Here is a 26,193-nt window from a genome sequence, read left to right as displayed (position 1 = left end):
GCGGTGGCTTTCTCGTGTGTCTGCCTTTCTTGGTTCTGCACAGTCGTTCTCAACCAGGGTTACTCCAGAGCCCCAGAGGAGGGCAAAGTGGCTTTCTGCTGGATATTGGCGAGGTCATATGGAATATACCGACTACTTAAGGTAAGCATGTCACTCCATTTAAAAGGTGCGGAAATGCCCCTCATCACCCTCTGTGCTAAAGGAACAAGTCAGAGTATGGGATTTGCTCCAGCAGAAAACATACAGAAGGCTACTGAGACAGACGTATCCATCCCTCTCGCCTGGGCAAATGCGCTGCGTTCATGCTCTGGTTTTACTATGAAACCAGCATGGGCAGCATTGGTTTCATGCTGTTGAGAGGAGAGAGGAACACTATTTAAAAAAAACCCAATAACTCTGTTCTTATTGGGCCGTTGCATACTCTGCGTTGCCATAGGTGTGTCTCGGAGATGGATCATAAAAATATATATTAAGTACTAATTTTATTGTGCAGTGCTCAAGGTCAATGGTGAAGGCATTCAACTTCCAGTAGAAAATATACAAGAATCCAAAACGTGACACAAAAGATGCCCAGATAAGTAGCAAAGTCCGTTTTGCAAACAGGCCATAGAAGGGCGGAATGGCTCGCTGGTTCTGCAGGAGCCCTCCTGCCCCTCGCCCTCCACCCTTCCGCCTTTGCTTCTGTACAGAGGGGAGGGCCGGGTGGTAAGCTGGGCCAGATGCCCCCTCCCCTCCAGATTTTGGCTTGGCTTGCTGGTCAACCAGCTTGTGCTTTCCCAACCCCTCCCATCCCCTACAACCTCTACGTGTGCCAGATAACTTGGTGGAAGGGCTGTCCCTGAGCTTGGCTTTGCGGTAATCTGAAGAACGATTGATCGAGAAGGGGGGTAGTTGCATCTGTCTGTAGAAGCAGAAAAGAAGTACAGGAACATCTTAGCGGGAAAAGAGCTTTGGTGAGTCATGGCTCATTTTTTCAGATATCTACTAGACTCTACCGAAGTCCAATTATCAGCCAGGAAATCCCTTCTCTTCCTCTATCACCCGGATCTCAGGGAGTGAACTGGTAAGGGCTTTGTTGAGGCCTGCTCAAAGTTCTATCCTCCTGGTCCTCCAAGGAGCTCAACAGTCCTCTGTGTGGCTTCCCTATTTTACCATCTCTGTAATCCTGCGCAGCGGCTTGTAAACAAATAGCCCTCCGAGTGACACGTTAAAGTGTTGGGGTAGAGCATGGCTCCAGGTTGACATTGCACAGTAGCAAAACTCTGGGACTTCAAAGCTGCCATAATTAAACAGGGGGAAGTGAATTCTGTTGTGGAATTGAGCACATTCGGCTGAAGCCCCAGATGCAGCCTGGAATGCGAACGGATTTTGGAAGGCCGGTCACAGAACAGGATACAGCAAGAGCCAGATTCTGTTTCCTTTTGCAGATAGCAATATATTCACCGGGGATATGATAATATCCTGACCTAAACAGCCCAGATAAGCCCGGTCTCGGGAAGTATTCGGAGGTGGCTAGTATTTGGATGAGAGATCTCCAAGAAATTCGGAGGCAAACAATCGCAAACCATCTCTGAACACCTCTTGCCTGGCTGCCAGACAATCCCAGAATCTCCTGGCTATCGGTTCCACTATATATTTCTGGTAAGGCCTTGGAGGAGGAGCTGGTCTCATAGCTTAAGTGTCACTCAGCGCTTCACACCCAATCAGGGCAGTTGTCCCGGTCCTGCATACTGCTTCCCCCCCCAAATCTAGTTGTATTCCTGAATGCAATGGGCTTGGCCCCTAGTACACACCCAATCCCAGGGTTAGAGAGCCTGTCAATATGAATGGGGCCTAGGTGTGCACAAGAGGATTGCACCTGTGGACTGCACCTGGAGGAGTGGACTCATGATCAAAAAGCTCCAAATATTGCACTGGTTTAGAAAACCGTATCTCCCAAGTTATTACAGTTTCTACGGTATATTAAGTTTTCATTTGAAATGCGACAAGGTCTTTTTATGGAGTAGAAATACATTTCCGTCCTTAATTTGGAAAAAGGGAGAACGCTGCGAGCGACGTGTTTTACAAAGCGGCATTCAGATTTCCTTTAGAACAAAAGGCACAGCGTGTGGGGGAAGCGAGCCTTGTTTTGATGAAATAATCATGGGTTAGAAGATGTTTGTACCCAATAAAAGATTGTCTCCATTTAACAGCTTCCCTGCGCAGTTGTTTTGAATTTTCTTTTTTTGTTCGGGGCTCTGCTTTACAAGAGAGTTTGCATTCCAGCAGCAATAACAGGCAGATTTTTAAAACTTGAGTGTTTATAATTTGAAAAGACTAGCGATTGTTTCTTAGTCCCCTATTTTTGGTGGCGCTCAAGGCAAAGGCCGCAGACATACTCATGCCTGGAATAATCCCCAAAATCAGGACTTCTCGGTTACATGTTTTAGTATGACCCGCCAAAATAACACAAAACAGGAAGCTTTCAGGCCCCACAGAATTCTTCATCAGGAAGCAAAACTAATCTGGAATCCAGTGGCACCTTTAAGCCCAAAAAAGCTTTATTCAAGGGATGAGCTTTTGTTTTTGTTCTTTTGCCAAAAAGTGGGGGACCCATTTCCGTTTCCCAAATTCAATGCTAGGTATGTCCACCAGATGGTGCTCTCGGTTTTGAATGTCCTGAGAGTTCACACCTGAGAGTCCTTTGCTTTACCTGGATGTTGCAAAGCATTCTTTGGGCACTGACAGACATTGTTATGTTGTGGCTACAGTATTAGGACTGGAGTGTGTGTGTGTGTGTGTGTGTGTATGGGGGGGGGGTAATGCACATCAAGATCTTTGGAGGAAGGATGGGATATTCAAGGTGTGTGTGTGTGTGTTAGGGGCTTTACTGCGAACTGCATAGATTTTGAATGTAATCCCTGGATTTTTAGTCTCTATTCAGCCCCAAAGAGAGGCTTCCAAGCTTAAAGAGTTAAGCAGGGTCTTTGTTTGTGGGTGCTCAACTCAGACAGACCTGCTCAAGACCAGCCTTGTGCTGTGCAGTTCGCCAGCTGCTGAGAAGCCACCCGAAGCACCGGATTCTCTCTGATCCATTGAAATCACTCACTTTTAACCCCCAACAAGCTTCAGAAACAAGCAAGTGCAAGGAAATGCATCAGTGCAGCCCCTGGGGAAATGCTGCCCTCACTGTGCTACCCTGGCTCTCCTCTTGGAATCAAGCACTCCGAATGCTGAACATGTTCTGGTTTTAAAAAAAAAATGCCTGGGTGCATTTAAAAGATGACGGCAAAGAAGCCAGGATTATCTCCTTTGCTCTCAAATAAAAAGGAGTCATGTGTTGCAGCCAGGACGGAATCGCCCCTAATCCCCAGTAAGAGATTTTTTTTTCTCCCTGTGCAATCAGAAGCCGACTTTGTTTTGAATTTTGAAAATAATGTCCGGAACAGCATAGCACGTCGGCTACCGATGAAGCCCTTTAGAAGGTGGAGGCATTTCCGAGTCCAGCTGGTGTTCTGTGGACCCATGTCGGTTCTCAGCAAAGCGGCCAGGCCTTTTTCCCGGGGTTTCTCAGTTCAGTTCTGCCTCTTGTCCCACCATGCCGATCTCGTTCTTTTCCGCTGTTCCAGACAGACGAACGCTCTCTTGATCTACCCCGCAAGGCTGCTGTGTAGATGGCACACACACACACCCCGGCCAAGTTGCTTGCCCTGCCGTGACCCCTGTGAAAGGGTCATTGAACCCCCAAAGGGGTCCTGACCCCCAGGTTGAGAATCACTCACCTAACGTCTCCCAGGTCATCTTGACGATCAAACAGCAGCTCCCGAAAGCTGCTGAGGGGAACAAAAGCTCACACCTTGGTCTTAAAGGTGCCCCTGGACTCAAATTTTGCCGTGCCACAAATCGTGCTAGTCTTTAAGGGGCTCCTGGGCCCTTACTCTTTTCTCCTGCTACGGACGGACAGACGGACGGAGCGATTTCAGATGCCAAATGACGCTAGCAGGTGTGATCGGATGAGGTGAGCTATACACAAGCTATGCCTTTATTTGTACTTACTTCTTAATTTATATACCGCCCCACTCAAGCCAGTCATCTCGGGGTGGTGTACAAGCTTAAAATATAGTGGGACATTTTACAGTCACAGTGCAACGATAATTCAATTATTAGACATTAAAATAATTTAAAACCTCATTCCGATGACAACCGAATGTCACCAGATTTAACCCTGCCACAATTTTTTTTGCAATAGACACTTGTGTCTTTGCTAAGCAGCCAGTCATGTGAACACATAAATCGGCCTGATTCTGCATCAGATGTTGGGTCTCCCAAGGTGAATATTGTCTACTCAGACAGCTCTCCACGAGGTCTTTCCCACCACCAGCTACATGATCCTATAACTGGGATTGAACCTGGGACCTTTTGCATGCCAAGCGGATGCTCCATCACTGAGCCACAGTCCCTCTCCTAAAATCGAGGAAGGGTTTATAAATTACACGAGACTTTTGTCCTGTTCAGAAGAAGAAGAGTCGGTTCTTATATGCCGCTTTTCTCTCCCCGAAGGAGTCTCAAAGCGGCTTACTGTCGCCTTCCCTTTCCTCTCCCCACAACAGACACCCTGTGGGGTGGGTGAGGCTGAGAGGGCTTCTGACAGGGCTGCTCAGTCAGAACAGAAATATCAGGACTGTGACAAGCCCAAGGTCACCCCGCTGGCTGCACAGGGCCGCGCAGGCTCTCCTTGAATGTTGCACACCGTGAATGTTGTACGCTGCAATGACTGAGCCCACACAGAGCGACTTTCCATAAGCATAGGCCAATCTCCAAAGCTACACTGGCTATTTGGACGGGAGACCTCCAAGGAATACCGGGGCTCGCGAGGGCGAGACAGGCAGCGGCCACCCCCCGTGGCCTGTGGGGACACAGGGGGATGCTGGCCATGGCAATCGGGCTGACCCACAAGCCTTGGGACCTCCAGAGTCGAGCCGCAGCCTCTAATCCGGAGAGCCGAGCTCGATTCCCCACTCCTCCCCGTGCATCCAGCGGGGTGACCTTGCGCTCGTCCCAGTTCTCTCGGAGCTGTTCTCCCGGAGCTCTCCGCCCCAGCGACCTCGCGAGGGAGGGAGGGCAAGGCGACTGTCGGCCGCCTTGAGCGAAAAGCGGGGTATAAAGCCGACTCCTCGGCTTAGGTCCGGAGTCCATCGGGGCGAAAGCCTTGCGCCGAAAGGGACATGGGGGGGGGCAGGACCCGGGCCCATCCCATCCCTCTATCCCGCCGACTGGGTTGGGCTGGGGGCCGGGGCTGCGCTCCGCCTTGGCGCCGCCCCGGCCGGCCCACCGTCCTTCCTTCCTTCCTTCTCCCTCCCTCCTCCCTCCGGCTTGGCGGCGGCGCCTTGTGGCTGGCTGGCTGGCCGGCCGGTCGGTGCGCTGCCTGCCTGCTGGGCCAGGGGCGAGAGAGGCGCGGCGCATCGCAGCGCAGCGCATCGCCGGGCGGGCGGGCTCGGGCGGCCGCTGGGCCAGGCGCTGCGGGGCTGCGGCGCGGGGGGGATGGCGGACGGGACCCCCGGCGCCCTCCCCCCGCCGGCCTCGCCCCGGCCTCCCCCCGCCGAAGCCGCCGGCCCGCGCAGCCCGCGACGCCCCGCCTCGGGGGGCTCCGCCAGCGGCAGCCGCGACAGCTCGGCCGAGAGGGACCCGGCCCGCGCCGCCCCCGCCGCCGGCATCATGAAGGTGGGTCCCCCCCGTAGCCATCCCTGGCCTCGCCTGACCTTCTCCAAACCCAGCTGCCCCCCCCTGCGATCCACAGAAAGAGCTCCCCCCTCCTTCCCTCCGGCCTCGACCCCCCTCCCCGTCCCCCTCCCCCTCCCCAAAATGTCTTGTGATGCCTGCCTGCCAATGTCTCCGGAGGGGTTTCTGGCCTGGGGTGCAAGCGGCATTCTGCATATGCTCAGAGTTGCAGCGCTCTCGTTCTCGTTGGCTGTTCCTAAGTGTGGTGCTGTGAATAGATCTTTTTTTTTGGGGGGGGGGATTTGGTTGTTGAAGTTCTAGCTCCAATGACGCTTCTCACCAGCAGCCCAAAGACCCCTAACCCCGCATCAAACTGCCCATCTAGTTCTCCTTGGAAAACTATTGGGGATGAGTCCTGCAAAGAAGGGCATTTGGAGAGGGGGGCTTTCTCCCCTGTCCCCTGTAACTTTAAAGATCCCACCGTGCACCCCCTCCCTGTTTCTGGTAATCAGAGTCATTGATGCTTTTTAACCTGGGGCGAAATACCTGGCTGGAAGCTAACAAAATCGGTCCCTTTATCATCTTTTGTGGCTCAGAGCTCACTTCATCAGGTGCGTGGGGAGTTGAGCAGAGGTATTTATATTTAAATGGGCGGAGAACAGACTGGCAGGGTCGGAGGGAATGCTGCCAAAAGCGAAGCTGTGGACTCCTGCTCTGTTTTGCTGCGGCTGGCTAACGTGGCTGGCCACGTGGCTGGCGCCCGTGCCCTTAAACTTGTACACTGGCGGGTGAGACGCCACCTGTTCACATATGCAACCGTACCCCATTTCGGGGAACACTTGACTCCTCTGGCAGCTGAAAGGGCAGGGATGCTTTTATGTTGGTGGTGACCTATTTCTGCAAGTTGTCACTTGATATTGTAGCAATCATGTGATGGACGTATCAAGGAGACCTGTTAACCCATGGCCCCTTGCACACCCTGCATGGGTAGGCAGGCGTCTATGAGAAAGAGCCAAGGGGCTTTTGGTTTACAAATGAAACCAGGGTCTGAATGACATCTTGGGCTCTCTGCGTGGCTGAATGCTGCATGAGAATTACACGATGCGTACAGAAAGAAAAACCGAGTCTACACTGCAGGCAGGTTGTATGTGCATTCCCTATAATTATTTCCAGCATCACTGCCCTGTCCCATGTTGGTTTCTCAAAGCGTACAGGTATGAACAGGGCCAAGCAGCGGCACAGGTGGTCCGTGCAGGTAGGAGAAGAATGGCTGGATTTTAAACCCTGCTCTTCTTTACCTGAGAGAGTGGCCATGCAATCGCCTTCCCTTCCTCTCCCCGCAACAGACACCTTCTGGAATAGATGGGGTTGGGAGAGCTCTGAGAGAACTGTGACTGGCCCAAGGTCACCCAGCAGGTTTTGTGTGGGGTAGGTGCAGGGAATCAAACCCAGCTTTCCAAACGGGCCTGCCGCTCCTCACCACTACACCACACTGTATGTGTACCCCTTGATCATTGTGTGTGTATCTTTCATACTCGCACCTGGTGTGCAAGTTCAGCATCTCCCGTGTGGTTACTTGGGAGGGGATCTGGGGTTACTTTAGATGTTGCTTGACTTTCACAGTTGTCGAGAGAGCCCGCTTAGTGTGGTGGTGAAGAACAGTGGCCTCTAAACTGGCGAGCCGGGTTTGATTCCCCACTCCTCCACATGCAGCCAGCTGCGTGACTTTGGGCTAGTCACAGTCCTGTCAGAGCTGTTCTCGCAGAGCAGTTCTTTCTGAGCTCTCTCAGCCTCACTGGGTTTCTGTGGTGGGGAGAGGAAAGGAAGGCGATTGTCAGCCGCTTTGAGACTCCTTTTGTTAGTGAAAAGCGGGATACAAAACCTAACTCTTCTTATGGTAACCCCGTAGGGCAGTCCTTCTCAATTTTCTACTGTCGAGAAACCCCTGAAACATTCTCCAGGGTTTGAGAAACCCCAGAACTGGCGCATCCATGCAGAATATGGTTGGGAAGCATAGCTGTGCACACACCCACCGGGGGCCCTTCCTCTTCCCACCCCCTCCAAGCCCATCATTGGCCATTGGGGGGGTGGGCAGATAAATGTTCAACATTTTTTTAAAATGCATAAAAATGAATGCTCTTCCACCCTTCCAGGGTTATCAGGAAACCCCAGGGTTTCACAGACCCCTGGTTGAGAAAGCCTGTTGCAGGGTTTTCAAAGCAAGGAATGTTCAGAGGTGTCATGACCCTGTTATTTTGGGTGGCTTCCCAGCCAAATATTAGCCCCCGCTTAGCTTCTGAGATCTGACAAGATCAGGCTGGCGTGGACCGTGCAGGTCAGGGGAGAGCTGCCGTTAGGATGTCGTGCTCTTTACAACCGTTGTATCAAATAGCTCGGTAGCATTCTCTCGGGCATGCTGGTGGGGAGGGTTGATGCTTTTCCTACGGCCAGTGCGGTGCATCTGGGAAAGCCAGGTTAAACTCCCAGGCTGGACAGCCTCAGGCCGACGATACACACTCCCGGCCTAACCCATCTCGCAGGGTCGTTGTGCAGGTAAAACGAAGGAGAGAACAGTGTGAGCCACTGTAGAATAATAAGAAAGAGCAATTTTATTTTCATAGCCTGCCCTTCCCCGGCAGGCTGTGAAACGGGTAACCACAAGAATGAGAAACATTTCAGCAGATCGGAGCCCCCATCGGGGAGAGAGGCGGTGACTCCGTGGCTTCAGGAAGAGGCTGAAAACGGAGACGTTCCACATTGCAGGACGGTCGCTCTGTCTTTGTGCTTTGCCAGCAGCCAGGACAACAATCCCAGATTAAGAGAACAGCAGTGGCAGAATGCGAATGGAAGCATCCCTTGCTCCTTTCCGGCCATCCCAGGCAGCTAGTCGGAGGAAATTCCCAACAAGACACATTTGACTTCTCCTTGTTTCCCCCGCTCTGCCCAGCAGCTGGCTGTGCCCTCTCTTCTGTCTCTGCAGGGATTCTCCTGTGGAAGTGACAAGAGTCTCCCTGCCCCCCCCCCCCCACTTCTGTCGCAAAGTTCACGAGAAAATCCCTGGAGGACTCTGTTGACATTTTCCGTGCTGCGATTATAGGCATAAATTTAGGCTGAAAGTCATCAGATCTGGCTGCCTGCTGGAGAGCCGAGCCATCTTGCTCTCGCAGTCACCCCGCTCCCTCCCTTCCCCCTCCCGCCCCCTGCCTGGCCGCCATCAACCCGCGCATGCACAACCCGGCTGCCACAGCATCTGGTCCCCTCCCGCCCAGGATGGGTTGTTATTGGCTTGTAGAGCAGCATCTTGGTTGCATGTGGACATTGCAAGCAAACCGGGAAGTGGCTGCGTTTTAATCCGGTCCTTCTTCTCCAAGGAGCCATCGAAGCTCACAGGGGGACCTTGGGCCAGTCGCACAGCCCAAGCCTGACCTACCTCACAGGGTTGTTTTGAGGCTAAAATGAAAGAAGAAGAGTTGGCTTGCATACCCTGCTTTTCTCTACCCCAAGGAGTCTCAAAGCAGCTTACAGTCACCTTCCTTTTCCTCTCCCCACAACTCTGTGAGGGAGGTGAGGCTGAGAGAGCCCTGATGTTACTGCTCTGGGGGAACAGCGCTATCAGGACTGTGATGGGCCCAAGGTCATCCTGCTGGCTTCATGAGGAGGAGCAGGGAACCACACCTAATTTACCAGATTAGAAGCCACCGCACTTAACCACTATATCACCCTGGCTAAAATGGAGTGGGGGAGGACACTAGAAGTCGCTTCAGGTGTCTGCTGGGGAGAAAGGTGAGATATAAACACAATAAATAACAAGCTAGAGCCACAAGGTGGCCTATGTGGTCCTCGGGTTGCCATCCTCCAGGGGTGGCCTGGAGATCTCCCACTTCTACACCTGATCTCCTGACTACATAGACCAGTTCCCCTGGAGGCTATACAGCATCACATCTTGCTGACCCCCCTCTCCTAATCCCTGCCCTCTCCAGGCCCCAAGCCCCCCCCCCAAATCTCCAGGTATTTACCAAACCAGTGCTGACAACCCCACGTGGTCCCCTTCTGTCGGTTTTACCCTCACCCTGCAGGCTTTGGGGTAGAAAGCGATAGATTTGAACCCAGGCCTCTTTGTCATGAACAAGTCCATTGCTGGGCCCCTGCATTCTTCCCCTCTGCCATGGTGCCCCGTTGAATTCTAGCTAACTGGAACGGGGACGCTTTGGTAAGGAGGGCAGGTTTCTTTCCCAGGCACCCGGATTCTTAATGAGGATTGAACGGCGGTCAAGAATTTCTGTTTGCCGGGAAAGAAGCAAGCCCCCGTTGGCGAAGGCGGCCACATGCAAATGCCACAATTAATTGGGGAGAAGGGGGGAGAGCGCGGAAGTTCAGCAGCTACACCCTTCCGTGCCCGTCGGGGGAAAAAAAGACTGTGTTTCCTAATGTCTGAACTGAGCCTCAATCCTGGAGAAGGCAGCCCAGGTGCTCTGCAGGAAGCGGTGTGTAGGACTGTTGCCGCTCGTGTAAGAAGAGCCAAACTTTTTCAAAACAGGGCCTCTTATCAGTATCCTTGAAGGATCCGGCCATGCCTCCCCCGCTGCGAGGGGCTCTCGGGTTCCCGGAGGCTATTTCGGGCTTGTTTACCGGAGTCAAGGCCGTCCCTGGGATGCGGGGCCAAGGCAGCGCTCCCCCCGGGCCGGCTGGGCTGGCTCCGCTCTTCTTGCTGCTACGGGGCAGGGGGCCCTGGAAGCAACCCGCTTGGGGGAGCCAGGAGTTATAGGGGAAAGGCAGTAGGATCGCCAGCCTCCAGGTGGCACCGGAAGGGGTGGTGGGAAGTGGTGGTGAATTTGCCATGGCTTGCCTCCACGTCACAACCTTGGTGTTCCTTCGTGGTCTCCCATCCAAGTACTAGCCTGGGCTGGCCCTACTTAGCTTCTGAGCTCTGAGGAGATTAGGTCAGCCCGGGTTCCTCAAGTCAGGGAGGCACCTGTAGATCTCCCGTTATTGATCTCCGGGTGACCAAGATCACTCCCCCTGGAGAGGATGGCTGCTGCACTCTGAACCAGTTGGAGTTTCCAGTGCAGCTTCAAGGGTAGCCCTTGGTCGAGTGAAGTGCAGCAGTCCAGCCAGGTGACCATTGCATGGATCATGTGTGTAGGACAGATGTTGTTAGGGCACAGGTGTGCCTGGTGAAGATGCTAAAAGGCCAGGTGTGTAATATCTGTGCCCTGGGCCTCCATGGAAAGGGAGGGGTCCGAAGTCACACCCAAACTCTTGACGGTCAGCAAAGTTAACTGGACACCGTCAAGGGCAGGAGCTGAAACCACCCATCTAGGGCATATTGGCCCAGTCAGAGGACCTCCGTCTTAGCTGGACTCAACTTCAGCGGACGACGCTTGAGCTAATTGGCTATGTTCTCTAGGCATCCGGCTGGAGAACCTGGGGGTGTTGACAGATGACTGTCCTTCAGCAAATGTAGCCTGAAACTCTGGATCAGTTGGGTGAGGGGATGCATGTGGATGGCAAATAGCATCACAAGGGCATGTCGCTGGAGGGCTCTCTCTCCCAGCACCGCCCTCTGTCCTCTTCCTCGGAGGGAAGATCGCAGCCATTTCAGAGCTGCTCCCTGAACCCCCACGTCAGCTAGGCATTGATTTAGGAACAACAGCAGGGTGACCAGAGCCATCTCCACCCCACGGTCAGGTTGGAAGTTGGACTGAAATGGGTCAGGAGCCAGTGTTTCCTCTAAGAAACTCTGCCGTCGTTCTGTTATGATTTGTAAGCCGCTTGCTTCCAAGAGGAAAAGTGGGGTATAAATATGTGAACAGAATGAATGAATGAATGAATGAATGAATGAATGAATGAATGAATGAATGAATGAATGAATGAATGAATGAATGAATGAGCAACAAATATGAGCCTTTTGGCCAATGGTGTTTCGAACAAGCCCATGTGAAATCTCCACCTTAGAAGACCCATTCCTCCCTGTGTGTAAGGCATCCCTGTGTCCGATGGCATTTTTAGCTGCAGTTTTGAGAAGGACTTTGCTAAGAATATTGTAGAACATAAATCAAGAAAGGTATCCATGTTTGCCTGTCTGTAGTGATAGAAAACAGCACTAGTGCAGGAGCACCAGCATTGTGGAGTGGTTAAGGAGAACCGAGTTTGATTCCTCACTCCTCCACATGCAGCCAGCCGGGTGGCCTTTGGGCTAGTTGCAGAGCTGTTCTTACTGAGCAGTTCTGTCAGAGCTCTCTCTGCCTCACCTCCCTCACAGGGTGTCCGTTGTGGGGGGAGGAAGAGAATGTGATAGTCAGCTGCTTTGAGACTCCTTCGAGTAGTGAAAAGTGGGGTGTAACCCCCACCCCCAACTCTTCTTAAAGACCGGCACAATGTGTAACAGGGGAGGAGCTTTTGTGAGGCACGGTTCACTTCTTCAGATCCGCAATCGGTGACAGCTCCTCCCCTGCCATAAATTTTGTTAGTCTTTATGGCCCTACCGACTCTTGCTCTTTTCTGTCACTGGGTAACAGTTCTCCATATCAAGAAAAAGTTACATGCGGGCCTGGGGGAGGGGGGGGGGAATGACATATAAAATTCAGAATGCGGAAATGCAAACATGCTAGATTTCGCATGGGGGGGTGTAATTTAGGTTTCTCCTCATTAGTGCCACAAGAGCCCTGTTCCGGGTCCCGGGCAAAATCCTTTTCCAAGAAAGAAACGAACCCCCTGTTTTGCGGAAGATGCCAAGGGTTACACGCCAATGAAAGCCATATGCCCCTGCTTAAGGTGCCCTGTTTGGGGCGGCTCCGTAAAGCCGTGGCACGCCTCGTAGAGCATTGACCTGTGCGTGGGTATGCGCCGGCCGCACAGAAGGTTTCTTCCCCCCCCCCCACCGTAGGTGTGTGTGTTGCTAAAAGCGGCCTTTTAAATTGTTCTTGCGTCACAGTTGCTCTTCTACAGAATAGGTTGCTGTCAGCTGAGACTCGCCTCCTTGCTCCTCGCGGCCTATTTTAAGCCCCGGTTGCTCGGGCGCTATTAATACAGGGTGTGTGGGCTGCGGTTCCCCACCCCCCCTCCCTCCCTCCTCGCATGCAAGGCCTTTCTTGTGCACGGGGGGGGGGGGGTGGGAGAAGGAAGGGGGGTGTCTTGGAGGGAGGCATTTGAAAAGGCTAATTGGGTCTCACTGAACTGCTGGGAGATTAATTCGGCTCTTTTGCAAAAGGGAGGGCCTTTGCCAGGGCCGGGCACTCACGGTTTATCCATGTCGCACATGCTATGGGCCCCACAGTTCCCGGGGCCCTGTGCAGCACCCCCCCCTCCGTGGATGCGTGTGGCCAGAGCCATGAGTTGTGAACCCTCACAGCCACAACTCCCACGTCTGAACCACAGGGTGGCTGCCATCGGCGCACCCCCAGCCGTACCGTTGAGAGCTGGCGTGGTGTTGTGGTGAAGAGTTTGATTCCTCATTCCTCCTCCACATGAGGCCTGCTGGTTGCTCTTGGGGCAGTCACTTTTCTCTCTGAATTCTCTCAGCCCCACAGGTGTAGAGGTGTTGTGGTTTTGATTCCCTGCTCCTCCTCCACATGCAGCCAGCTGGGTGGCCTTGGGCTCACCACAGCACTGATAAAGCTGTTCTGACTGAGCAGGAATCTCAGGGCTCTCTCAGCCTCACCCACCTCACAGGGGGTCTGTTGTGGGGAGAGGAAAGGGAAGGAGATTGGAAGCCGCTTTGAGACTCCTTCAGGTAGAGAAAAGTGGCATAGAAGAACCAATTTCTTCAGCTTCTGGTGGGCAGGAGAAGGCAATTGTGAGCAACTTGGAGACTCCTTAAAGTAGAGAAAAGAAAGGTATAAAAACCAACTCCCCTTCTTCGGTGGGGAAAGGACATGCAGGAAGGTGGGATGGGAATATGAGTTGCTGGATGGAAGGTATGAATGCGAAGAGAGGAGACTTCAGGCATCCTGCTTGGTGTTCCTAAATCCCTAGAATGGGGCCTGCCATGTATCTACTCTCCTGATAGCCGGGAGCCCTCCTTACGGAGACCTAGGTCACTGTTTGGTATGGTGGAATGGCTTAAGCATCCCCCCTCAACTAGAGAGACCTGTGTTCGAATCCTGGCTCAACCTCACGAACCACAACCTCTCAGCCTAACCTACTTCTGCAAGAAAGGTGACAAAATCCAGCCCTTTCGTGCAGGCCTGAGTTCTGGGAAGGAGAGCTGGGGTGCAGCTTTGCTAAATAAATCTGAAAGGGGAGTGCTGATGTGCCCAAGACAAGACAGGACTGCCCAGATGTTGGCTCCAATCTGCAGGAGAACAGCTCGGTGTGAACCCAATTGCTGTCTCAGAGCTGTCCAATTGGCTCCAGGGTTTCTGTTCTGCTCACAGGGCAGCCCTCCTCCCATGCAAAGATCCCCCCCGAAGGTCTTCTCGCTTTGCTGATGGGAGATTGATCCTGAAAGAGTCCGACTGCCTTTGGGGCCGCCAGGTGAGACCCAGCTGATTCTGCATTGAGCAGGGGGGTTGAGCTAGATGGCCTTTAGGGGCCCTTCCGACTCTGTGATTCTCGGACGGAGCTGGAGGCGTTGTTAGGCTGGCCCCTCTCTCAGACTCCAGAGTCTGGTAACAGGCCCTGAAAGGGTCTCCGGAGAAAACGGCCCATCTAATCCAAACCGAGGCACGCACGAGAGGTACCCTTGAGCGTCCCCAAAGGGAGCGCTGTCCAATCCACAGCCGGGGACTGTCGGCTCAGTGTCCGCGCAGGCAGCCTGCGTCGATGGCTTAATTAAAAGGCGTTTTCACAAATGGGCCCCAAATGGCTTGTCCGTCACTGCTGTCACCGTGCGGACTGACGCACGTTATCCCGGTCGGCGAGCGACAGCTGACGTCTCCCTGCAGAGAGCCGGTCCCCCCCCTCTCCCTACCACCACCACCTGCAGCTCTTGGAAGAGAAAATCCGGTCTTACCCCCATCAGGAAAGGCTGCAGGCTCTAGGGGATGGAGTGGCAGAGATCAGACAGAGGAGAATGCATCTGCCAGAGGTCTCACAGGGGGCGGGGAAAGGGGTTCGAGTCTAAAAGGTGAACACAGTTTGGTTCTCCAGCTGGGTCCTCACTGCTGTCGAAGAGATGCTCTCGGCCAGTCGGAGAGGTTGTGCTGGGACACGGGCGGGGGGTGACCTCTTGATCCCCTTTCCGATTCGGTTGTCCTTGCCACTAAGCCCGGCTCCTCTGCCCATGTGTTTTCGGGTCCCCTTTTAGTTCTTGGGACCCCAGCGGGGAACAGAGATAAGGCTGGGCAGCGAAGGAGGGGGAGAGGTTAGCAGTTGGCAGGGAAGGTGAAAATTCCTCCCAGTCCTTGTTAGCAAATTAATGCCATGCGGGAACAAATCAGTTCATCGGGACTTTCGAGATTACGGCTTGGGAGGCTTTCGGAGCTTTCCGTCGCTGGCCGCTAATTGGCCAAGGAAGCACAGCCCCTTCTAAGGTTATGCTTTGGTGAGCGGGGGCGGGGTCCAGTTTGGGAACTGGCTGCAGTGGATCAAGTGGGGACAACGGTTGGCCTCGCAAAACCGTCTCCTCCTGTGCTGTGCTGATCCCGTTCGAATTTCATGCTAACCCGCCGTGTGCCGGAGCAGACCGCCTTTCCCAGGGTTGTGTGTTTGAGTCACTGGCAGCTCTTTTGGAGGTGTTTTCTGGCCTTGAACGGGGAAAAGTGGGCACGCCTAGTCTTGCCAACCTCCAGGTTGGAGCTGGAGCTCTCCTGCAATGGCAACTCAGCTCCAGGCTACATGCATTGTCTTGCTGTTTGTTTATTTGAAGAAGAGCTGTGTTTGGCACTCCGATTTTTGACCAGCCAAAGGAATCTCGAAGCTGCTTACAATTACCTAATCTTTCCCTCCCCACAGCTGACGCCCTGTGAGGTCGGTGGGGCTGAGAACACTGTGAGTGGCCCAGGGTCACCCAGCTGGCTGCATGTGGAGGAGTGGGGAATCAAACCTGGCTCTCCAGATCAGAGGCTGAAGTGCTTAGTCAGTATACCAAGCTGGCTTTGAAACATTTGGCCCCCTGCTCCTGGAGAAAGTGGCTGCTTTTGAAAGTGGACTGCATGGCCTTACGCCCAACCCAGACCCTTCCCCTCCCCAGACCTAACTCCCCCAGGTTTGACCCTCAAATCTCTAGGTATTTCTGAACCCGGAGTTGGCAACCCAATAATAACATAAGAGAAGCCATGTTGGATCAGGCCAATGGCCCATCCAATCCAATCTTCTGTGTCGTGCAGGTGTTATTGGGGGGTCCACCAGTGGGGCCTGACCTCCAGAAGCCCTCCCACCGCTGCCTCCCAAGCACCAAGAACACACAGCCTCATCGCCCTAGATATAGCACTCCTTCTATACCTCGTGATTAATAACCACTATGAGCCTCTGCTCCAGATCTTTCTCCAATCCCCTCTTGAAGCTGTCTGTGTTTTTAGCCACTACCCCTTCCTGGGTCAGTGAATTCCACAGGCTAATTCAGCACCGAAGAGAAGCCATGTTGGATCTGGCGTATGGTCCATCCAGTCCAACTTCTCAGTTTCTCTCCTCCCCCTCCCCCTCATTGTATTGCTGATCCAGTGGCTGGTAACTTCCTGTTTGCCTAGGGGCTCCTTTGTTTTATACCTATGACCCACCCTAGGCCAATCTGCCAGGGGAAATCACTTCCCCCACCTCCATAGACAGACCCATTGACATGATGGTTCCTTTGGTATAGACCCATTAACACCCGTTTCCAGACCTGGCTAGGCCATATTCCAACTTCCTACCCGTGGGAAATGCCATCCTGCGGCCACCATGGCTCTATCACGCCCCCACCACAAGCTCAGCACAACCCACTTTCCCCCCAAACCTATAAAAACTCTGGCTTTGCCAAGCCACAGTGTTCTTCTGATTCAGGACCCACTCAGATCACCCTACACGCTGGGCGTGTTGACTCATTCTCTGACCTCTCTGCTCTACAGGACCGGTAAATGTACTGATTGCAATCTCCCCCCCCCCCTTTATTTTCCTATCCGCTCGAATGCCAGTGTGCTAGATATATTTTTGCCTATTTCTTTTATTGTTTTCCTTCCAGTACAGATTGTTATTGCTTTTACTATATACCTGCTGCCTGGCTGGCATCCTAAAGGGTGTAATTGCCTTGTAAACATTAGCAAACGATCCATTTCGCTACGCAAGGCTGTTCCCCACTGCTGAATATACACGTGTCTTGGGACACGTGTGCGTGCGTTTCTGGCAACACGGCCAGGGCTTTGTTTGTATTGTATCTCTCCTGTTGTTTGCAATTACGTCTCTACACACGCAATTGAATTCGACACAGCACGCTCAGAATAGAAGGACGGGGAGGGAACCGTGAGACGGGTTCGTGCATTAGCAGGGTCTTGTTTTCTGCCGAAAAGGAACCAAGAAGGAATGCTCCCGGGGGGCGGGGGGGGGGGTCTTGAGCAAGCAGGTGTCACGCCAAGGATGAAGCATAAAAGCAAGAAGGGGGGAGGCTTTTGAGAGCTCTGGAGGGGCGGGGAAAGCTCAGCAGGGCGGCGAATGCGGAGTGAGCAATGGAGCAAACATGGAAGTGGCTGTCCCTTGTGGTTTGCGATGTTGTGGCGGAGGGCTGCTTAGACACAGTTGTGTGTCTGCAAAATGAAAGCGTTTGCCGTGCTGGGTCCGACTCAGGTTCCGTCTGCTTCGACAGCAATTTCAATATAGCCGGTCCACGGCTTTGGGAAGCCTGCAAGCCAGCAAGTAGGTGACGGCCTGGACTAGGGGTGCCAGCCTCCAGGTGGGTCCTGGAGATCCCCTGGAATTACAGCTCATCTCCAGATGACAGAGATCAGTTCCCTTGGGGAAAATGGATACTTTGGGGTTTGGGTTCCAGCCCAAATCTCCAGGAGTTTCTCAGCCTGGAGTTGGCAACCCTACCTCCCATTCCCCACTAGTGGACCTGGAAACTCTAGCGTAACCGTACTCCTGGCATGTGGTTTACTAGGGTATACTGCCTGTGAACATGGAGGCTCCATTTAGCGCTTGTAGCAAATAACCACTGCTGGGTACTTACTTGTGCAACTGGGGTTTAGTTTGCCAGATCTATCCAGGATGGGTCGCCCTGTTATTCTGCCTGAAACGGTAGAAGAAGGTATGGAAGAGAGTGACGAGGGTGATCTGGGGCCTGGGGACCAAGCCCTGTGAGGAAAGGCAGATGGGCTCAAGAATATTCAGCCTGGAGAAGAGGAGGCTGAGAGGGGACATGATGGCTCTCCTTAAGTATCTGAAAGGTTGTCACTTGGGGGAGGGCAGGGAACAGTTCCTGCTGGCAGCAGAGGAGAGAACACACAGTAAGGGCTTAAAGCAGCAGCTGGACAGATCCTTCTCCTGGATGCTTGAGGCTGATCCTGCATGGAGCAGGGGGCTGGACTAGATGGCCTGTAGGGTCCCTCCCCACTCTGTGGTTCTATGATTCAATGAAAAGAGCACTTTAAAGACTAGAAATAGAATTGTTGCTGGATATGCGCTTTCATGAGTCACTGCTCATTTCTTCAAATTTCGAGTGTATTTCAGGTGCCACCAGACTTTGGCTCTTTTCTGTCCAGGACCGTGACTGTGTCCCAGCCAAGTAACCTGGAGAGGCAGGCGGTACATATTTCAGAGTGTCATTTAAAAAACAGAGCCCCTCTCTTGGAGAGCTCAGCAGCAAAATGTCCCCCTCAGAAGAGATTTCAAAAGGAAGGAAGAGAGGAGGGGCAAGGATATGAAGACACCAACCTTTTACAACAGAATGACCGGAAAGGAAGGCTCTTTCATGGGAGGGGGAAAGGCCATGCAGATGAGTCTTCCAAGAGATCGTGCCACAGGCGTTCCTTTTGGGAGAGGTCCGGAGCACCATAAAAACCTGAGCCTTTCTGTAGATCCTCCTTATCAGGAGAATTTTGCTATTCCAACAAAGTGGGTTGATTTTTTTTTGTTTGTTTACTTCATTTATATCCTGGCCGTCCTCCCCCGGGAGTTGGGGGGGGGGGGGCGGCTCAACATCTTACATTGTTCTCTCTTCAATTCGTTCCTGCAAGGGAGCTCATTCCGCACATGTTGGAGAACACACTTTCAGTGTGCTTTTGTAGCTGGATTTGCCTGTGCAAAACAGGAAAATTTACTGAAGCATCCAACATGTGCACAATGGGCCCAGGCTAGGCCGAGGGTGCATGTCTAGCCCGGGGTCACCCTGCAAGCCTGTAGGGCAGATGGGGGTTTGAGCCTGCGTTTCCCAGGTCCTACTCTAAGGCACTATTCATGACACTTCACTCGCAAAAGTCACTTTGCACACACAAAATGCCTGTGAGGAGTCATCCATATCAGATTGTCTGATTGTCCTGCCTTGCCATTGTGATGTTGGATTTTCCTAGCAGCAAAATCAAGGACTTCCCCTTTATTTTGCGTGTATTGGGGGAGAGGAAGGGTGGAAGCTGGGTTGTTATGCAGTGCCCTTTGCACCAGCTCAGAGGCAATCTGCTTTTGCATCTTCCAAGCCCTTGAATCCAAAATTGGGGGGTTTGAGGGGACGGTGATTAACCAGGGGCTCTCTGACCTCTTCATCGCTGCCTCACAATATCCGGGTTGCAGCTTGGTTGCTTTACAGGCAGTTTTGAAGCTGAGCTCTGGCGAACCTTGATTGAAATCCACCCCCACGACCACTGAAGGGATGCAGCTGGTTGTGGCATTGGTCATCTGGCTACGGACCTTGAGTGATCCCCATTTAGCGCTGGTGAGAAACGCCTTGTTAATTTTGAAGCTCAAAACCCACAGAGGTCAACAGGTCTGTTTGTTGCAGTAAGAAGCGAAGGGAATAATTTTGTGGCATTCAGGCGGCTTGATTTACCAAGCCAGAAGTTTTTTTCTGGGCTTTGCTAAATGTGCGAAGGGAACAGAAGTAAGATAGCCAGTCAAGTGGGTTGTAATTCACCCAGGCTTCAACTCCACTAAGTCTTTGATATGCCACCAGGCTCCCTTGGGCAGAAAATCTCACTCTAATTTTGATATCATTTCTCTGAGTTCTCTTAAGAAGGCTTGGGGATATGCCATAAGTCTCCAGGTCTTGCCTGCATACACCCAAGGACTCTTAGGGAACTCAGATGTGAAATTCTTCATCCACTCTCCAGTTTAGGTTGCTTGTTATTAAAATAAGCTACTGTACTAGGGGACTGTACAGTAGGAAATGCTGCACTGGCTTTTAAAAACAGGTCCAGAGAGGAATCGGGAAATTGTAGGCCAGTTAGACTAACGTCTGCCCCCAGGCAAATCAGCAGAAACTGGCATCAAAGATAGAATGATTAGAGGAACAAGGCCTGCCAAAGGAAGATCAGCATGGCTTCTGCAGAACAAAGTCTGGCCTCCCCAACCATTTGTAGCTTTTTGAGAAAACGGATAACAGCAAACCGGGTAGGCATTGTATACTTGGACTTTCAAAAAGCGCCTCACTGAGGGCTCCTGGATAAATCTATCCACTACGGGGTAAAAGGTCCTGTCTTGGTATGGATTACATGTTGTTGTAATTTGTCGAAATGGAGAGGGAAATAGGCCTTAGGGTTATAGCAAGTGCAATGAAAAGGCCAACTCCCCCAGCAACGAAGAAGGTAAACTCTGTGCTGGGGATTCTTAGGAAGGAGACTGAAAACAAAACATCTAATAATATAACTCCCCGGTGTGGCCGTGGTTTGGAATACTGCATGCTGTTTTGGTCGCTGTGTCTCAAAAAGGGCATTACAGAGACGGAGGGCAACCAAGGTAATGAGTGGGTTGGAGCACTTCCCCCATGAGGAAAGGCTGCAGAGTTCGGGGCTTTTCAATTTAGAATGGAGCTAAATGGATTACATATTCGTTGGACAATAGGAAGCAAAGAGTAAGAATCAATATACAAGGGGAAGGAAACGGTGGGCTCTCACAAGGATCGGTTTGGAACCGGTGCTATTTTGGTTTTTGATACATGATCTCATATTGGGGTAAGCAGCGTCGTGACCAAGTCTGTAGATGGCCCAAAAGTATTCAGGATGGTGAAAACCAAGGCTGATAGAGAAGAACTCCAGGAGAATCTTCACAGGTTGGATGAGCCAGAACCATGTAGCGATTAGGTGAATGGCAGCTCCATGTAAAATGATACACATATAAATAAATATAAATAAATAAACATAGGAGGCTCCTTCTGCCATGGGTGCTGGAGGAGTGACCTTGGCCTAGAGAGGTGAATGGCGGGTTTCCCCTTGGGAGAAAGTCAATGAATAGCCAAATCCCCAACTTGACTTAACTTCACGCATGTCTGGTTTTGGTGAGCTTTGGTTTCCCTTGGTTCAGACCCTTCTGGAGCTCTCTGAAGTGGCTTTATCCCCTTGACCCAGGTGGGCCTGCCCTGTCAACTCCAGGGGTCAGGAAGAGGATCCTCCTCCCCTCCCCCCACCCCAGCACTGCTTCCAAATTGAAATGTTGGGTTTGAGTCTTCTGCAGGCAAAATGCTCCCGAGCCACAGTTCCTCCTCTGAGCAAGACATAATGACTCCTTCCGGGCATTCGGTTCCTATTTATTCTTCTCCCTGGTCCGAGCCAAAGCACCTGCTGTTTCCTAAGACAGGAAAGGGTATTCCTTCTGTATAAACTTCCTCAGGAACAGCGGTCTGGATCTGGCCCTTCATCTCAGTTGTTGGGGGGGGGGAGGAAGCGTGTGGCGGAGTCTCCCTCTAGGAAATGCTTGAGTCGATTCTTGACTCTGTCCCCCTCCCCCCACCCCATGTTCATTGGCACTTTCACACACAGTCAGTCCCTGTTCAGTGTACTTTGCAGCTGGGTTTTACTGTGTGGAGTGGCAAAATTCCCATGCAAAGGATGGCTAAAGTGCACGGACAGTCTGTTGAAAGTGCATTATTCAGCCTGTGCACAAGGACAACAGACAGGCAGCATAAAAACATAGACCAATAAACAAACGTTTTCGTTCTTCAGAACTTCGTCAGTGATTCGAAATATACAAACAGAAGGAATCACTGACGAAGTTCCAAGGAATGAAAACGGTTGTTTGTCAGTCTACATTTTGATGATGATTTATTAAAAAACTCATAGGAGACAGTCTTTTGTCAGCTTTTTTCTTTTCATTTGGGGAATCAACCAGGCTGAGGAGCCTTTCGTGGCTCTGCTCTGCTCTTTGCTTTGCAGAATTCTTTTTCCCCCCTTGGGCATTGCTTGGGCCCAGATCTTCATTTTTAAAACATTTAAATGTGGCATGCCCAATGCCCTGCATGAGCACATCGGGTCAGAAATCAGCAGATCGTTGCAAGAGTGAGATTTGGCTTGTTTAATCCAAAGGAAAGGGGGTGGAGAACTGGGGAGGGGGCTGAGAACCAGCTGTGGAGCAGAAGGCATATTTCCTTCTCTGACTATTGCTCTGTCTCCGGCTGCTCCCCCTCCAGTGAGCACCTCTCTGGCTGTAAGTTTTCATAACCTTGTTTGAGAGAAAAAGCCACAGTGTCAAACTGAGACCGTGACCTCCTGGGTTATTATGATGCTGGTTAACTGGCTGCCTCTGCCCAGTGGGCTCGGTGGTTAGGCCGTGGGAGTAAAAACCGAAGTGGGGAAAGTTGGTTGTATTTTGGTATGGGGGGGGGCTGGACTGTCCCCTTAGCTCCTGCCCTTATTTCAAGCCAACGCGGGGCTGCTGTAGTAGTAGTAAAAGTGAGGGGGAGCAAAAGGAGGGCAGGCCGTGATGGCATTTCCAGTGACACATCACTTCCTGGGGGCGTGACAGGGGGCGTGGCCAGCTGACATCACTTCCGGGAGTCCTCAAAGCTTGAAAATTTATTTCACGGGTCCCTCCACTGTCAAAAATTTGAAAAGTCTGATATAGAAAGAACAGATTTCTACCATATGTGGTAGGAATGTACCACAGCCTCTACCTGTCGGCACAGTGGGATCAAAATTCGAACAGCTAGTTTGGAAATAGCGATCCCGGTGACACCTGAAATGGTTTTGTGGAATTAGCTGAAACGCATCAAGATCAACTCTCTATAGTTCTTTGTATGTCAGCAGCTGCAAGAACAAAACTTGGAATGGAAAGATGTCTCCCCATTTAAATATTGGGTTTAATAGTATCAAGGAGACTTATTGACTAATTGAATGAACCTATTATCGGAATGATACATATAAACTGGGAGAAGAACAGAATCCTCGTATTTCTAAAACGGAGAACTTATTTGAAAAGATGGTTTCTAGGAACGATATCTGATGAAATTGCTCTCTAAGGGAAAAATAGGTGAAATAACATTGCGAACCCATGTGCTGTAATTTACATGAGTTTGGATTCCGTTCTTTGCAAGTTATTTTAAATATCCTATTATACGTACTGCGTTTTTTTAATTGACAAGGTATTATGCGGCTGCCGCTTGGTATTGTAAGCTGGAGAACTCGTTTTACTAAAGTAGGTTAAAAATTATTTTAAAATCGCACTTCTTCGAGGACTAACCCAGAGGTCAACTGTTTGGTGACAAGCTTTACCTACATTCTCTGCAAATTTTTAAAGTTCTGGGTGCCCAATCCACAGGGAGGGTCTTCTAGGAAAACTCCCGCCTTGCAGGAATGTGTCATTTTCATCCCTTTCCGTCCTGTGGTGGATCTTGCCTCCGTGTCTTTCGGCCACCCTGCCTGGCTTTGGTTCTCAGCGGCATTTTGGCAAACCAGCTCAAGGCCTTGGCCGGCCTTCCCTTCCCGCTGTTGTCCGTCGGATGACCTCTGTTTTGTCCTGAGATCCAGCATGCACAGTCGGGGACGGGGAGGCTGGCTTTGTGCAGCGGACCAAAAGATCTATAATTTAGGCCAGCAGACTGTTTCTAAAAGCAGACAGCCAGATGTCTGGCCAGCAGGACGTGTTGGAGGTGGTGGGCCTGGGCACCTGGTCTTTACAGGCACGCTCCTTCGGAGAATGCAGACCGCATAGAGGGATTGCTCATCATTATTAATGCGCTGCCCTCCGTAATAATATGTCAGCACAGATGGTGAGATTTCACTGGAAGAAGACTTGTTTAATTTTACAGGACCTGCCGGGAGGTAAGAGGAGGCGGCTTCCGAGATCTAGAACATGTTTTATCCCAGTGTTCCTCTGCGGAACTTGGAGCAGCATGAGTGATTCTCTTTCTTTGTTTTGATCCTCACAAAATCCCTGGAGTGTGGGTGTCTCACAGAGGGTCATTCATTGAGTTTTGTGGGTATTTGAAGCCGGGTCTCCCAGATTCGGGGTGCCAGGGAGGGCAGTATAGGTGAAGAGCCTTGTGTTTGCCCCATGGTGACCCCCTCCTGTCCAAGCTTCACAGAAAGGAACATCAGCTGCCCAAGAGCATACTGTGTGCTCCTTACCAAGAGCCAAATTAGGTATGACGCAGGGAATCCCACAGTGATTAGGATCTCAAGTTTAGAATGATAGAGTTGGAAGGCACCAAACAGGCCAGCTAGTCCACAGGGCCCTGATCTCACTCAAGAGATGTTCCACCAGGCCTTCTCTGCCCTGGTCCGGCCTGGCGGAACTTCTTTAGGGCCAGGGACCACCAGCATATTTGCATGCAGAGATCATAGAGAGTTATAGATCCATGTCCGTGTCCTCTTGGCAAGCTGAATTTTGAGGTGGAATTGCTAGGTTGGGGGGGGGGGGCTTTGCCGTGAGGTGTTTATGGCAGTGGTCTTCCACCTTTCAGCCCAGCAGACCAAGAGAACTGGGGGCAGGAAACGCAAGCTGAACACCAGGAGGACTACCTAGCAAGGAACATTGCAAGGGTCAGAACCAAGGAGGGATGTGTCGCACTGCTGAATGACCTCTCCTCGCCACCCCACTGCTGTATTCCGCATTCATGCGCGGGGAGACAGGAAGCATGGTGCTCATGCTCGCTACACGAGCACACGAGCAGCAGAAAAGGTGGCCTTTCTTGAGGGTCCTAGCCTGTGGGTTGAGGACCGCTGGTTGACAGGGTCGGGCTGCTTTTGAGAGTCAAGATGGGGCTCAGAAGGGCCCCACAGGGGACGGTGGGAATAAGCACGATTGTCTTCTCCAAAGGGAGGCGCCAAGTTGCAGAGTTTCTTGGAAGCCAAATCTGCCATGTTGAGAATTCTCTCTGCCAGGGCTGGCCCAACTGGCTCTCCAGATGCCTGGGGACTACAGTTCCCATGAGCCCCTGCCAACTGGCCCTTGGGAACTGTAGTCCATGGACATGGGAGAGCCACTGTTTGACCACTCCTGCCCTGGGCCTTACTTCCAAATGTATGAGGATCCGCCAGGAATACCCACTAGGGTGATCTACTTTACACGTGGCCAGGTAGAGGCGCGGTCCTTTTGTGTGACTCCATGTGAGGAGTACTTGGGTTTTGGTGTGGCATCCTGGTGCACCCTTAGATTCCGCACACGCTGCCACGGCAATGCTGAATTGTCAGCCTACACCTGTCCGAAGTCAGCTTTGCACCTGTGCTCTGTGGAATCCGTAAATCCAGCCCTTTGGGATCAGCATCCTTCCCTCCCAACCCCCAGGCCTGTGTCAATTGAAGAACCAACCATTTCCCCTTCCTCCCGCGGTAACCGTAGAGACGGTACTTTATGTAACCATGGCGCCTGACTCATCTCCTCCACCCCCTCCTCTCTGTCACTTTCCATTTTTACCTAGCTCTGGGGGGTATCCTCTCTCCTCCCTTCCCAGGGTCCTTTCTTACCTCCTGGTGGGCCAGCAAAGTGGTAGCGTAGAGTCAGGGTCCAGCCAGAGGGCATCCCAGCTTTTCACTGTGGAATCCCCCTGCGTCATCAGCTCAAATTCATTCATTCATTCATTCATTCATTCATTCATTCATTCATTCATTCATTCATTCATTCATTCATTCATTCATTCATTCATTCATTCATTCATTCATTCATTCATTCATTCATTCATTCATTCCCTCTGTTGGCATTCCAGTCAGCTCATGTGGCTTTCCATGATCCTCACCCATGAAGCAGGCCACCGGGCAGAGACCCTCCCATGTTGGGGAGCCAATGGTTTCAACAGCCAGGGCTTCTAGCTCGGAACCCATTTTCAGGAACACACTGTGCCACGTTAGCAAGGATGAGGCAGCCTCTGAGCCTGCGCAGAGTGTTTTTTTCCATCCTAACTGGCGAGCATTCAGCTTCCTAACAAGCATTTGCTGTTCTCCTGTTAGGTGGGACCTGTCAGCCAGATGCCTGACCAGCGGGGCATCTCCACCCTGTCTTGGGCTAATCTGAAGGCATGTGTTGAGTGGGTCTGGGCTCTGGTCATTGCCTAGCTATGAAACCACCTGGGAGCCCTGCGTGTGCCATCTTAAGTTGGGTGGCAGGACGGAAGCGTCACTGAGTATTTAGTATCCCAGGCAGATTCATCGTGACGTTTTTGGAACTTGGTGAATTGGGACAAACCCTTCAGATAAACCTGCGGTTGTGTTGTGATGTGCAATTGACTGA

General features: G+C 51.9%; 1 protein-coding gene across 2 annotated transcripts in view; it reads left to right on the top strand.

Annotated features, from left to right (window-relative positions):
- The first annotated feature begins 5,485 nt into the window (after positions 1-5,485).
- LOC143825814 (inactive phospholipase C-like protein 2) overlaps positions 5,486-26,193 on the top strand; it is a 35,068-nt gene continuing 14,360 nt past the window's right edge. The window contains exon 1 of one of the 2 annotated variants that reach the window (XM_077314146.1): positions 5,486-5,700. In XM_077314146.1, coding sequence (XP_077170261.1) covers positions 5,521-5,700 — 180 coding nt within the window. In that variant the 5' untranslated portion in view covers positions 5,486-5,520. The remainder of the gene's footprint in view (positions 5,701-26,193) is intronic. The other variant, XM_077314145.1, reaches the window with a different exon arrangement.

The sequence above is a fragment of the Paroedura picta genome, chromosome 16 (genome assembly GCF_049243985.1).
Source record: "Paroedura picta isolate Pp20150507F chromosome 16, Ppicta_v3.0, whole genome shotgun sequence".
Classification (NCBI taxonomy): domain Eukaryota; kingdom Metazoa; phylum Chordata; class Lepidosauria; order Squamata; family Gekkonidae; genus Paroedura; species Paroedura picta.
Note: the sequence above shows the minus strand (reverse complement) of the source record. Positions and strands in the feature narration are given on the sequence as shown.